At 52.4% G+C, this 15,548-nt stretch overlaps 1 protein-coding gene across 1 annotated transcript; it reads left to right on the forward strand.

Annotated features, from left to right (window-relative positions):
• Positions 1–2,491: 2,491 nt before the first annotated feature.
• NGA_2035100 (pentatricopeptide repeat-containing protein) lies at positions 2,492–3,592 on the forward strand (the record flags this gene model as incomplete). Its single annotated transcript, XM_005856324.1, has 1 exon — positions 2,492–3,592. A coding segment is annotated over one exon (1,101 nt), but the record flags the coding sequence as incomplete, so codon positions are not given.
• Between the last annotated feature and the right edge of the window lie 11,956 nt (positions 3,593–15,548).

Raw genomic sequence — 15,548 nt, forward strand, 5'->3', positions numbered from 1 at the left:
TATGCGATCCCTCCCTCCCTCCCATCCTCCCTCCCTTTTCCCAGGCTGCCAGCTGGTCGCTGCCTGTGACTTGGCGATCGCCTCCTCCCACGCCCAATTTGCCACCTCCGGCGTCAAACTCGGCCTTTTTTGCGCCACCCCCAGCGTGCCTCTGAGCCGAAACCTCTCCCGAAAACGGGCATTTGAAATGCTAGTTACTGGGAAGTACATCCAGGCAGAAAAAGCTCTGGACTGGGGGCTGGTGAACTCCGTGTGTCCGCACGAGGAGCTTGAGGCGACGGTGCTGCGTCTGGTGACAGAGATAGCCCAAAACCCGCCCGTGGCGATCTCGATGGGAAAACGATTGTTCTATTCGCAACTGGAGAAATCTTCGATAGCGGGGGCATGTGCGTGGATGGGGGGGAGAGGGAGAATAAGGGGGTCAGGATGGCGATGGTCATCAAGTGGTGTGATACCATGGTGTAGCGTTGTGTCGCTCACTCTTTCTACTCCTGTTTCTCATATCATAACACGCTTGTGTCCGCGCTTATTTAGACGATATGGCCGATTATGTGATGAGGTACGTAGGGAAATCATCCATAAATGCCGCTCCTCTGTCGACCCTTGCTTTTGTATGTAACTTTGTGTGTTGTCTCAGCACTGCCGGAATCACCCCGTCACTGCCTCATTGCGTCTCTGATAACATCACAGCACCAACATGACGGAAGCCGACACGGAAGAAGGAATAGCGGCCTTTGTAGAAAAGCGACCACCAACTTGGAATCTATGAAAAAAAATGATTTTAGTATCCAGTGGTGGATTGTAAGCACTCATGCCAAGAAGAGACTGTACCAAGAAAAAGAGGAAGTGTCATATTGCCATGTGGATAATAGAAACATGATCTGAAGCACGCAAAACTTTGCTCCGAAAAGAAGTAAGCCAACATTGCCAAACGTGCGCGCTTGTGTACAAATGTACCGTCCTTAGCGTCGCCACAGTTGTTGTAAGTGCTGAGTGTTTCCGCTGGCTGGTCGCAGAGAAGTATACCCGGAGATTGCCTTACTCATTGCCGGGTTCCTGCGTATTAGATCCAAATCCAATTTCATTTTTTGATTCATGGCGGTATTCCCACACTAATGGCAGATCGCATTGAAGCATAAGCCGACATTCATTGCCTTGTGGACATGCAGTGGTCGTAAGTCTCTCCAGTGGCGTCAAGATCTCCCCTCCTCGGGGGAGATAGGAATCATCGCCCCAACCAGAATATTCCCCTCCCCTAGTATGCAACGCTGCTTTGTTCGGCACCATTATGGAGTCAAGTTACTGCTGCGACGTACTGCAAAAGTTTCCTCTTGCCCTGGCTTATCACGTGGCTGGCATGTCTCTTCTCCAGCTACCCTCCCCCCCCCCTTGGGGACAAATCAGCGTGCCTATTTTTCATCCACTCCTTTAGCACTGGGAGGTACTCCCCCACATGCGCCAGAAACCAATTTGGACGCTTTGGAGGTATTGAAAAAGCAAAAAAATGCCGTGAGCTCCTTGACCTGGCTGCGAAGTATCAGAAGCGCTCTAAGTCCCGAAGCATATTACAAGGTCTTGGAGATCAGTCGGGAGGCATGCGACGCACACAGCGCATTGGGGGTTCTAAGCCTTATGAAAAGCCAAGGGCAACATCTGGATGTAAAAGCGTGCACCATCGCAATTGAAGTGTGTGCGCGGGCGGGGGATATAGACAACGCAGAGCGGGTATTGAGCGAGATGAAGGCTTCAGGTCTGAAATGCTCCCCAGTAAATTACCACCATATAATACATGCCTGTCGGCGTCAAAGAAATGGGACCAAGGCCTTACATATGCTGGATCATATGGCAATCGATGGCCTGGCGCCAGACCGTAAGGCGTACGTGCACGTGCTTGGGGCTTGTGGCGCCCAAAGTCTCATGTCTGAGGCAGAGACGCTGCTGCACAGGATAACAAATGAAGACTTGAAAGGGAGCGTTGAAGTGGATCAAGAGCTCTGCTCTTCTCTAGTCGTGGGGGCCGCAGAGAACGGGCGCCGGAAGGGTTGGGCAGGAAGCTGGAGGGCCTGGGAGGTGGTGAGGGAGCACAGGACCGGCTTGACAGCGATCGCATTCAAAGCCCTCCGAAGCTCTCTGACACGGACGGGGCAGTATGAGCGTCTTCTCGACCTATGTCGTGATCTACAAGGTGCATTAGACTCGAGCGGGAGGTCCCAAGGACTCTCTACAGCTTCGCAGTCCGCCGAGGACGTGGCTACTACTGGCATCGAGGCTTGCCTCCATCTGGAGGACCACGCCGAGCTGAAAAAGTGCGTGCAGAAACGGTTGAGACAAGGCGCTTTTCACGCGATCGTCTATCAAGAAGCTCTAAGTGCATGGCTGGCCTTAGGCCGGTGGGACGAGATGCTTCGCCTCTATCGGGACGGACAGGAGGGCGAGGCCTGGGAGGATGACTACTTGCTCCTGAGCATCATGGCCACAGGAGCGGCGCGTCTATCTAAAACACCCATGAAAGACTCCGTCCCCTTTTTGATGAATATGGAGCGTCGAGGGTGGATAGCGGGGATGTCGGAATCCCCTTCCTTGCCTGCGTCATCCATTTCCCCCTTCGCGCGCTCTCTCTTGGCACGGGATTGGAACACATCTCCGAGACAGAGGCAGACAGGCGAAAAGGTAGCAAGCGGCGGTAGTTTGAGACACGATTATGAGTCGAAGCCCGTCCATGCCATCGTGGCCTTGGAGATGCTCAGGCGCGCGGATTCGAGGCGGTGGCAGGAGTCGCTGCAGGTGCTGAGGAGGCTGTGCGAGTGTGCCGGGCGGCTTGAGGCAAAGGGAGTGGGCGTATCGGCCTTGGAACGTGCCATGCCGGCCTTCGAGCGTGTGATCAGTGCTGCTGTCAAAGCTGGCAATTTAGAGGCTGCCAAAGATTTGTTAAAACGTCTTGACGCTCGCGGCATGTGCCCGTCGGCGCGATCCTACAATGCGCTTCTGTACGAATACGCCCGGACTGGGCAGGTTTCCGATGCACAGACCTTGTTCGAGGCCATGTGTGCGGCGGGAAAGGGGAGGCACGAGGACAATGCCGCAGGCGGTGCATTTCATGGCCCTGTGCCTAGTCGGGTGAACTACAACACTATGTTGCTGGTCTTGGCCAAGACGGGGGCCTTCGAGGACGCGAAAGCCTTGGTGCGAAGCATGACGCCGCCGAGGGCACCGGCGCCGGACCTTGTCTCGTACAACACCGTCTTAGCGGCCGGGACCGCTGCGAGAGATCCGAAGGGAGCCCGAGATTTCTTCGAGGAGGAAATGGTCAAGAAAAGGAAAGTGCGTCCGGACGAAGTGACTTACATAACATTGCTGTCAGCCTGGCAAGCCATGGCGCGGGGGTACGGCCGAAGCGAAGACGAGGAGTCGCATATCACGGGACACGTACCACATGCATCGCCAAGGCTTAAAAAAGACGTAGACTCTGATGAAGTGTGGCTGCAGACATTAGCCCTATTCAAGGACTTGGAGAACGCTGAGGGCGGGGCGCCCAATTTGATGGCTTTCAATATCATGATGGACATTGGCTGTAAAACTGGGCATGTCGATGACGCCCGCTCTCTTGTCCTGCCAGCCATGAAGCGGCACGCTTGCGAGCCGGACAGGGTAACGTATAATACCCTTGCTCAGGGTTATTTGCGAGGTCGGCGATATGAAGAGGCCTTGAAGATTTGTAGGGAGTCTCGGGTGGGACCGGTTAACCTTGGCTGGGACAGCCACACGTACGGCGTGATGCTCAAGGCCTTGGCAGGGCTTAAGAAGGACGACGAAATGAAGGGGCTTTTTTGGGAAAGAATAAATGCATTGCGGGAAGGGAAGGCGAATGAAAGAGCGAGTCAGAGGACTGGACTTCCCGACAGCGACGGGAGGCATTTCCAGGACTCAAAGCGGTCGGGCATCCAGAAATTATTAGAGGAGATCCTTTCTGCCATGGTGTATGTTGGGAGGGTAGATGACGGCGTGCTCTTGATAAGGGAGCTGGAGAACCAGATAAGCGGACCTCAAAAAAAGAACGCGCTCTATTTGCTTGGGGCGGACTCATTCGAGAGGTCCGTCCAATTTTGCAAGTCCACGAGGGACCTGGAGGGGGCTCTGAGACTACTGGAGGAGTTGGAGCGACGGGGGGAGAGGCCCAGTGCGGCGGCGTGCTTTGCTGTTATGAGGCTCTGCAGTATCAAACAAGCGTGGCAGACCGGCTTAGACGTAGTAGAGCGCGTGGCTCAATGCCCTGAGTTGTCTCGAGCGATGGGCCGGGACCTGCATACGGCACGTGTGAGCTTCTGTGCGCATTTAAATGACATCGCGGGCTGTCGTGTCGCCTTGCGCGAGATGCGAAAAGAGGGTTTCTTGCCCGACGAGAAAGTCTACGGATGGGCCCTGAAGTGCGAGGCGACACGACCGCGCAACGTTGGGGGGGTCGGAGAGCTTCTCGTCCAAGCAAAGGAAGATGGTGTCATGTTAACACCAGACGTGCTGAAAGCGCAAATGGCAACTTTGAGACAGTCGGGAAATTGGCGGGGCGCTGTGCAACTATTGGACCGCATGGTGGCGCTACGAGAGCAGCAGCTACAGAACGAAGAGCAGGACGGGCAAGCCTCACAAAGGGTTGTCCGAGGCACCGATGCTGACTATGGTCCCCAGATCTCTCAAGTCACGGAGATCAGCACCCACATCTTTAACGACGTGTTGGCAACACTGGCACAAGGCAAGGAATGGTATCAGATCCTCGAATTGCAAGGGAAGATGCTAGAGAAACACGGCGTCGTCCCGGACAACGTGAGCTTTTTGTACCGACTCCAGGCCCTCAGCGAGACGAAAGACTGGAAACAAGCCCTGGCAGTTCTTGATGAGATCAGGATAGGCGCCCACGGGCCCCCCGTCTTCGCTCAAGACAGCATGTACACGGTAATTTTGTCCGGCGGCGCGCTCGATAGGCAACCCAAAGCAATCGAAGGCCTGGTCATGAGGTGGGAGGAAGACAGTCGTCCCTACACTCGGCACTTCTTGAACGCTCTGATTGGCGCGTACGGTCGTGGAGGACAACTTGCCAAGGCGGTGGATACTTTCAATAAAATCCCCATTCATCTTAATGGGGCCGAACCCGACATTGTGGCCTTCAACGCCCTCCTGGTGGCTCAACGCCTGGCCGCGACGCCCTTGGACGAGGGGGCCCTTCCTCTGTACCGGGAGCTTCTGTCACGGGCACCGTCAGGTTTGGCGCCAGATGGCTGGACATACACCTCCCTGATCGTTGCCTGTGAGGCCAAAGGGGCGTGGCCAGTCGCCATGTACCTGTACGACGACTCGGCTTTTACATTGCCCCGGGCAGGAGGCGCACCCGCCGCGGCGTCAAGGGCCTCTGAGGGGGAAGGGCTGGAGGACGTGGTCAAGGATGCCCATTTTAAGGCAGCAGAGGACGCAAGAGGCCTGGGGTGGAAGGACCCGAGTAGGACGGAAGTCCACTCAGTCTGGGAAAAGAGCGAGACGGGTACGTGGATGGGGGTCGACGTGACGGCGGGAGCCGAGTACCGCCACCCAATTGCTGGCGCCCGGGACGCCGAAGGCAACAGCGCGCGCTTTGAATCCCTCAAGACACTTATGTCTTGCTTGGAAAAGCTAAACATCGGTTTATTCATCGAGAAATTGTACCGAGATGCGTATCAGCAAGGGGTCTTCAGCCCGTGGTCCCAAACGGAAGGCAATGGCCGGGTGATGGACTTGCACTATTTCTCATGTCCCTTGGCCACAGTAGCAATCAGGTATGCTTTGCTGGAATTCGAATCCGAGCAGCTTGAGCAACGGAGGCTTCCTTGGGGAAAAAGAAAGAAGAGCATGTCCCCTTGGGTGATCATTGTTGGCCAAGGGCTGAAAAGAAAGTCTGGGAGCGGCGCCTTGAAGAAAGAGGTCTTGCGCATTTTTGCGGGCCTGGACCCTCCCTTGCAAGCAGATGTGGACAAGAGAAACACGGGTCGCCTGATCGTACCGGCCAGCCGTATCAAGGCGTACACGACCGCCAGGATCGAGCGGGGAAAGCATACCTGTGTAAGATCGACGGCGTCTCTCGACGGGGGAGAGCAAGGAGACAGCTCGAAGAAAGCGCAGCGGACGTGGCGAGATATGTCCTCAAAGTTCGTGACAGGCAGCGGGGGGTTTGACTTATCAGTACACACGCGAAGCGCTCGGGGCACATACCCTGCTACACAAGATATTAGGAAATGAGTGCGTTCATTACTCACAGAACAACTTGTCACCAAGCTGCTTTGAAGCGAGAGGACTCTTTATATTATTGGCTGCATGTCAAAAAGGATCACTCCTGAAAGGCCACCCTGAGTGTACATAGTGTGTACATATGATCCGGGATAAAATGGCGCAAATAATTCAAAGGCCTTCCGCGAGGGAAAAGCCGTCACGAAGCTCGACCTATGGCAGTATCATAGTTCGCTTTTATTTCAAAACTGCCAGCTTACAAGTTAATGCCAACTCGTAATTCCGCCCGACAATGCCCCATCGAATTCTACCATCCCTTGATGAGCAACACAGACGTATGTCCGAATTCCAACGTGCCCAAGTTTCAAACTTCCCATACATTCCCCGCGTCATGTCGTCTCTTTCCTTTCCGCAAAGATAATTTGGTCCAAGTTTTGTAGCATCGCATTTCTTACTGTCTCAAAAAATGGGCCCGCTTTGAGCAGTTCGGATGATCTGAAAGAAAGCGGAACCCACAACCACAAAAACGAAGAAACCCAAAAGTACAGGGCTCACGGGTGGAGCTTCTTCTCGCTTCTGTGAAATTTTATGACAGAAGGAGTAGGAATGGTGAGGGTTCTTCAATGAGTCGCGGGCATCAATACGCAGAGAACGAGCACGAGAGCTATGGGAATAGTAATAAAAAAGGGAAGCAGAAGATATCGTTGCTATCAAAAATCGGCCTAAATAAGCCCACGAAAATGAAGACCTCAGGTGTCGTTATACGGATCATAATTGCGCTCGCCTTCATACGCAAGTTATGGAAAAGATGGAGAAGTAAACATGACTCCTATGACTTCGCCAATGACTTTGATTGAGGACGTACCGCCGCCTTTCCAACAGGGACATTTCCTCGCTTGGTAACATTTTTGTCAAACTTCTCTGAACGAAGACGGGTGGCACGGCTGGTGGCCTGCATAGAGCAATAGAAAGAAATATTGTTGGGGTCAGATGAGGTTGCAGGTCGCGGCGTCGGTTCGCCTTCTTATCCTTGACCTCCACCGCTTTAAAAGAGCAAAAATCGTCTCACTTACCATGTTACAAAATGTGTACAAGGGCGAAGCCTGATCTGGAGCCTGTTGTGTAGCAGCGAGATTTGAGTCCAATGAGATGTACAAGACACTCAGATTGAGCATCATCATTATCGCGCGCATGGGCGTTCGAGTGCACAAGAATGGTATTTTAAAACCCGCGAAGGGCCCGTCAATTCGCACCACACCGACCAAATCCATAAAAATGAAATAAGGAGGCAACTGGACCGGAAGTATGCATTTTTTGTCGTGTAGAGTCGTGTCAATTGAACTCTTTTGAGCAACGCCTGGACGTGAGGGGTGGCTCCGTGTGATTTAAATTTGAAGGAAGGGGACCATGACGTCACGCCCGATCGGATTGGGTTGATCGAAAGATTTATTCAAAGAAAAATTATTCGCAGTGCATGGGATGCGCACGTGATCTGGTCACATTAAATCAAAGGCGCCGAATTTATACTTCTTGATGTTATTCTTCCTAGATTTACTTTACCGCTGCGTCAGTCTGCAGGAACCATCCACCGCTTTGGAAGGACTGCTCTTGGGCAATTTTTTATGAAATGAAACATCACGTAGCGACCAGAAAGGTTGATGGACGTGGACTCGTGAAATGAAAGCAGGATCCATTTCTTTCACCTGAAAACAAATATCACATATTACAGCTGTTGGAATGTGAAGAAGGGACGATAAGGGGTGACCTCCTCTAGTGCATTATCACGAAATTTTCACCATCATATGTCAAGAAGAATCTGCGTCCGATTTTCGGTGACAAGACGGAAAACGATTGATCAAGACTAAAATTGTAATATTTCTTTTCTCACTTTTTTACCTCCTGTTGCGATTCTAATGGAAAGCCTTACATTTTATGACGAGAGACGAGTAATCCCACAACACACGGATGCCAAGCAATGACTTGATCCTCGCCCATTACCAATGTCAACTGAAATTGCGGTATGGCATCAGCCACAATTTGACATGGAGAGCAAAGTTCATCCGGTGGTCTTAGATGATTTGTGACTGGTGTCATCCAACATCACTTTATAAAAATTGTTTTTAATTTCCACTTCACCCTATATTTTTTCCCCAAAAGCCACACACGACATGAACACTTATATTGGTGTATGTTGTTATTAAGGATAGAAATCCTTACGTTTGCGCCACAAAGGATGTCTATTCGAGGGGCGCCTTGCCGGTAGACACGGACACCGTCTTAACAGTCTCCTTTTTCCCTAGAGCGATCATGAATCTGAACAACTTCCTTTTCGTAGACAAAAACAGATACTGCGGCGGTTGATTATAACAGCTTTCAAGCTCAATCTACTGCAAAATTTTAATAGCGTGCTGTTTTCAAAAGACAGCTATACTCATATCCGACCTGGGATTTTGCATGGGGTCGGGCATGCTAGCTTCAAGAAGCTCGATCTTGCTATGGCCCGAGGGCCCAGACAGATTGGGGCTGAACCCACCTGCGTGCACAAAAGAAGAGGCAAGACGATGGAAATGACTAAACAATTTCGTGAAGGCTGTGAAGAATCCCAGTTGTCAAGTCAGGATTGCCTTGCGGACGCGAAGTATTGCTTTTTGGGAGACAATGATCAGCTGCTTTAAGCTTCCTTCGGCGGAATGAGCGGGAAAAGGCAAGGAGCGGGAAGGTGCGTCGCATGATTGCTGTCCGTGCCCCTGATAAAAGATGCGGACGTAAAAATATTACGTCGACGACACATGGTATAAAATTTGCCAGGTATACATCGCAAGTCGCGTGCGCGTCTGTATTGTCTTGGCTTCGAAATTAAAACGTCTTTTGAGGCTCGGGGATCAGGCGGCAGTAGCTTCGACGTTTTTCCGCCTCAGGTTGTTTGAATTCTACTCCCGCCTTCAGATGGCGTGGGCAAAATCAGGCCGCACAATGCTCCGTGTCAAAATGTGGTGCTTCTGAATGCTTGTGAAAGTTCATTATCACATTGATCTCGGGATTCTGAATTGTTACATTCGTATTTGATGCGTCATTTTAAGGCGCCTTCCATCTTGCCTGGATGGAACAGAGCCAGGAGCCAACAAGCAAGCATGTTGAAAGCAACAATGTCTGCAATAGTTATTGACAAAGTGCCGTTTGAATGTCAACATATAATTGAAGATTCCCATGGGTGAAGACGGTGATTCTTAACAACATATATGACGTGTCCCCCTTTCTCATGACGATCACTTCCGTTTCCCTCCCATCTCCCGCGCTCACAGTCAGCCTTCCACCACACCTCTTGTCTTTATTTAAGACATGACTGTTGGAGCGTGCACACCTCCCGACCATATGCATATCGCAAGTGTCGCAGGCAATCTCACCGACAATGAAACATTAGGAGGGGGCTGTCCTGGCACATGCATGGCCCCCGCAAGGCAGACCCGAGAGGTTGTTGAGAGCGACACGCGTAGTTTCAGCACACCATCCTCCGCAACCATGAACAATCAGACAACACCAAGCAATATGACATTAAATACTTATTCCTGTCCTGTAGAAGGTGGTAGTAACGATTACAAAGGAAAGGGCGACTCTGGTGCTGCCAGTGGGAATGAACTTGCCTCTGGCAAAGTCCACGACAAGGCTGCCCCAGAGACGGAAGATGAAGTAATTTGCCTCAATCTCTCCACGCTTCTACCCAAGAAATCGAAACACGGACGGATCGGTGGCTCCCTGTACAGGGCTCTGCGGGATGCAGGGGTCGATGTGGCCGCTTTGGGGATCCCGCGGGGGCGGCCGCCACGCACCAAAGTTGGTCAGAAGCGACCGAAGCGCCCGACGCTGCTGAGTTTCATCAAGTCAGGGGCAGAATTACCGATGGTCCCCGGGGCCCCGCGCTTGCGCATCGTCAACATGGACCTGATGGGAGATGGCGAGCAGATGGTGGAAGTTGAGGAGCCGACAGTGTACGGACAGGGCCTAGGGTTGCGACAGGCAACCAACAAGCAGCGAGTGACGGGCCGGAGGCGTAGGAGCGATGTGGATAAGGAGGACGTGGACGACAAGCGGCTGAGGGGGATGGGAAAAAGGGGAGAGGAGCCCACCGACTTGGCAGCTGACGAGGCAGCTGCGACAGAACTCTTGCTTTTGCTGGGGGAGAACAATGTCTAAAGGCTCAAAAAGTAGCATTTCCGACCCATGATTCGGTGCTAGCGGCGTTGTCATGGCAGGATAAATTGACAGATCGTGGTCTTGAGATTGTAGGAGGAGCGAGCGAGCGCGGCACCGGGAAAAAAGATGCATATGGGAGCCCCTCGAGTACGCCCGCAGCAGCACAAGCTTGACAGGCTGTGAAAAGCGAAACTCGACTAGGGTACAGATATCGCTGTGGACGAGATGTCCCATGCCGTGTGCCTGCCACCCTAGAGCGAGTTTCTTCACAAGCATACACTGTCCGCTTTAGGATTGAAAGGGTTGCATAGCCCGCCAAAATATAGAGATAGAAGTGTAGCATGCATTTTTGCCTGAACAGGCAGGGGTACGAGTAGGATCACTGCTCCAGCCAAAGAAAAAATCGACCGACATACAAATTATGCACTGGAAGCAAGCATTGAGTCTTTGCTCACACAGGGTGCAATTCTGTGTATATTATGCCGCTCGTTGAACAGCCTCACGCCCCCTTCTTGCCCTCCAACCCCGATTTCGCTTTTGATCCAGCTTCCTCCCTCCTGCCTGTCGCCAATCTCCGTATACTTTTCAAATCCTCAAAAAAATCTTGTTCTGTCCACAATATAGAACCTAGTACTCCTGTAAAAACCATCCCGCCGAACACCACATGCTTCAAAACAGGCTCCACTTCATCTATTGACACCAACGTCTTATCTGAAGCATAGGTCGCAGCAAAGGCGGCCACAAATGACGCGAGCACGACTGGGTGGGGAAACATGTCTGGTTGTTTTTCTCTTGTCGAAAGCATCATGGACGAGACATGCCCCTCCCCTCCGTCCTGCTTCCGCGTCGACACGACGCCGTCGAAGTAGGCCCGTACGAAGTGTATACTGAACAAGATTCGCACCAGCATCCCCGCACAATTTGCCAACACCAACCCGACCGTTCCGTGCCATCGAATGAAAGGGAATGTCAGGCCGGCAAAAACTGCGAACGAGACGGCTGCCAAGGCACCCAAACGTACCACATCCTGTTGTGTGGCCACGGCGTACACAAAGGCCTCCGTCATCCCATTCACTGCGAGAAAGAGCACGTACAGGCAGTACCAGGAGAGGACCTCGCCGCTGCCCTCGGCCCCTACTCCTGCCCCTGTCTCCCACCGCCTCCCGGGGAGGAGAAGTCGGAGGAGGACGCGCGTGTAGTTGAAGCCGAAGCAGGCAAAGACGAGGCCCACGAGGATGACGGTTTTGACCAAGGCGCCGACGAGGACCTTTAGCATGGCCTGCGAAGCGGCAGACTCTCCCGGCTCTGCCCCCCTTCCCCGTCGATGATCAGTAGCCACAGAAGTTTCCGTCTTTTTCTTTTTCTTATCGTCGGCTGCTTCGGCCGCGTCCTCCCCCACGACCCCACCATTCCCTGCGGCCAGCCTGGCGAACATGAGCCGCCCGCTCTCTTCTAAGGGTTGGAACAGCAACCTTGCTGCCAAAGAGCCGTAATTCTGCGCCAAGGCATAGAGACCTTGCGAGTAATGCGAGCTGCCAATGGAGAGAACGATTTTGTCGCCTTGGGTGAGCAGGTGCTTGAAGAAAGACTGCCCTGTCAGCGCGAAAGCGAGCGCCAAGTGTGACGGCTCCACCCAAAGTGCGGAGGAGGAAGAAGGGGCTCTAGGGAGCAGGTGGGAGAGGGCAAGGAGGCGTAGCGGCGTTTGGGTGGTTTGATTGGTGGATGTGGTATCCATAGCTGCCTCCTTTGATGCTCCCGGAATTCCTGTTTGACCTCCCCCCTTCAGACTCACGTAGATGAGGTAGCCCCAATAAACGAGGATCAAAACAACAGAGTATCCGACCTGGGCGAAACCGAAGGCTAAAAGCGCTTTTTCAGGTGGTAGTACCCAAATAAGCAGCACAAACGTTATGATCGAGCGGATTAATGTCGCCAGTCCCTCCGAGGCCGATCGAAGCGTTGTTAGGAGACATCCCTGACAGACTAGATAAGCAGGCTCACTCAGGCTTTCTAAAGAGGCTGCTAGGCAAAACAGAAGCCCAGTTTGCCGTAGTGCATCTGCGTTTTGTCCTTTACCACCGATGTCTTCGTTGTGGGTAGAGGGTAAAAAGGCCAAAGAAAGCAGGGACACCAAAGGTCCCAGTAAGACAGGCACCCAGCTTAAGTTTACGAATTGACGAAATTCACACGTGTCGGACGACAATCCAACAAGAGTGGTTCGACCCAACGTCAACCGGAAACCCTCACGGGAGAGAAAAAGCGCCGTATTCAAGAGCAGGTCAAGAGGCACGGAGGCGAGCCCAAACACAGCGGGATCCACGTGACGGAGCAAAAGTTGATTCAATACAAAATTGACTCCGCGCTGCAAGACCATCACCACCACCAAACCTGTACCTCCTCGCACGGCAGCGCCTACAACCTTTTCGGTGGAAAGAGGTACAGTTGAATAGACTTGGGCGATTGCCTGTCGTCGGCCTCAAAAGTGAGCGATACTTCCTTCCCACTGAACATACTCACCGCCTCATGGGAAGCCCTGCTGCGGCCTGTACCCTTATCAGCACCATTCCCATCGCTTCTCCGCCTTGAACTCGCCCTCGCCATGCCTAAATTGAGAAGGCGTGTTAATGGGCTGTTGGAATGGGATGTGGTAGGGAGGCTCGGGAGGGGAGCAAGCGAGGGGTCGTATTGCATCACGGCGACCGACGGATAACCTCCTCCCTGCCACAGACAATTCCTTTGCTTCTTTTTTAGTTCCCTTTCGAACAGAATATGTGTCAGTATGTACGATTTAACTTGAGATAATTTTAACAAAATTAGTTCCTCCATCACTTGGCAAACATTGAGTTGAGGTAATTCAGGCGCTTCTCGAAAAATGCTAATGGGGATAAGACACGCTCCACTATCAAGGGAATTTTGCCCGGATAAACAGTTTTTTGCACATAGTATCCTCCTATCGTCAGTCCAACTTGTAATACAGCATATGGCAGGTGATTTGCCATTGGATTCCACCCATCATGAGCCTGAATCCAAGGATCGCATATCTCAGTGATTGCATCAGTTAACCAGGCAGCGCCCAAAGCAGCGGAGGAAATGCGCAAGCTGACCTTTGGCAGCACAGTATTTACAATGAGAAGACCTTGAATAGCTCCCATGATCTGAAAGGACAACTTTATAAATCGACGAGTCTCTGGCGGAAGGATGCGGGCAAGTTCTTTGGAGTGCCACCGGCTCATCAACGTCGCGCATACACAACTCAAGTTGTTTGCAAAAATACCACCCAAGTCGAAAGCAAGAGACAGTTTGCAGACAGTCATGCTGCTGGAAGACGCGAAACATGCAAGCGCGCCAGTATATAGACCCTTTCCTGCCTCCCGGAGTCTTGTTAAGTCGATGGCTGCTCCCAGGGCCGCGACCGAATCCAGGGCCTGATTAAGGCACCAGGCCTCGTACTCCAAGCGCTTCTTGTCAATTTGCGCCCGCCGTATAATTTCCATCGCCTCCATCCGACTCAGATATCCGTCTTCAAGTTTCTTTTGAGACTCCTTGATGAGAAAGTGAACACTTTTCAGCTCGTAGGAGACGGCCCTAAAGAGCTCGCCAGGTCGCACGACCTTACTGACTTCGCTCTTCACCACCTCGCGGGCGGCACTGTAGCTTCTGACAAGCTCCTGCACCGCTTTATGGAAAGCAGGCCATCCAGTGACACGCATGGTATGAAAAACGACGGCACACCGCGCGTAATGAGCCCCAAACAGGCACATAGTTCCACCGGCCAAGGCCTTGGCGGCGGTTGAGACAAAGGGCTTGCACTGCCCCCAACATCTGCACACGCATTGCTCGACTTTGTCAAGTGCAAGGTCCTCCTGGGAGAGAATTCCGAACACGGGATTTTTTCGCGTACTAAAGGAGCCCAATTGCTGGATGGTGGTAGAGCTTGAATTGGTAGCGTCGCCTGTGGTATTCGAGAAGCGCTGCCAAACAGTCGAGCGCTCCAAAGCCCTGCCTTCGTGCTCGTGGTGTTTGCCCCATAGATGGAAAGCCAGACGGTGATTAGAAGCTCGACGATAATTTGATGCTGAGTGTCTTGCGTCACGGATAAGTAATGAGCGTGGTTTGAGTGTGGCAGCTGTGGGGGAAAGGTGGTGGAACGAGCGGGGGATATGAGTTGTCGCAGGAGGCACTTTATCCCATGAGATAGACTTACCCTGTAATCTTGCGTCACCCCATCGCCCTGCATGACTTTGGAGCCAGTTCGAACCTAAGGCGGCAATAAAGAACCACTCGTACAGCCAGTGCGACCGTCGGGCCATGCGTACTGGGGGGGGGGGAGGGCAAACCCTGAAACGGGATGGAAGGCTATTTTATGACATGAAAGATACGTTGTGCGGGTCAAGAACAGTTCAAAAATAAAACGCGGACCTAATTCACTGCATTTAAAAAAAAAAATCCATCCGATACATTTCTTTTCCCGATTTGGCCTCCAAAGCAACAAGCGGTCGAGTACTTGCTGTTCGTCCGGTTGAACCGAGCGGACTTGAGTTAGCGATTCATCCCTTCGCGTCTTTTGGGCCAAACATGCACGCGCTTAGGACTCACGAAGCGCATGTGTTCGGTATGCATATCCATCCAAAGACATTGAATTACAGGTCACAGACGAATGGCTAGTTTCAGAGACCAACTTGCTGGGTTTAAGGGCCTGAGGGCGTCCCTGGAGAAGAAGGAACAAAAAGACGCAGCAATGGAGCGCAAGAATGAGGCTGCGAGATTGGCCAGCTTAAGACTTGGGCAGCGTCTTGTTAAAGCGGGTAGGTTTATCCGTAACAGTATTTTGCTAAAACGCAGTGAGGCGAGTGGAGGCTGCATCAAGAAGCGCAGGATGGGGCTTCTCATCCTGATCATTGATAGCCTCCCGTTCGAGCCCCTGTGGCGCGAATGGATGCAACGACAAAATGGAGCGACAGAAGTCAAAGTCTGGATACATGCCAAGCACCCGGACAAAGTGACTTCTCCGTGGGTATTAGAGAAGCTCATACCCAGGTCCTTTTGTCCTGCGTGGGGCTCGATTGATATTACACGTGCCGAGTTGGAGCTTTTGCGGGTCGCTGTGG

This window comes from Nannochloropsis gaditana, assembly GCF_000240725.1.
Source record: "Nannochloropsis gaditana CCMP526 unplaced genomic scaffold scaffold003, whole genome shotgun sequence".
NCBI classification, from domain to species: Eukaryota; class Eustigmatophyceae; order Eustigmatales; family Monodopsidaceae; genus Microchloropsis; species Microchloropsis gaditana.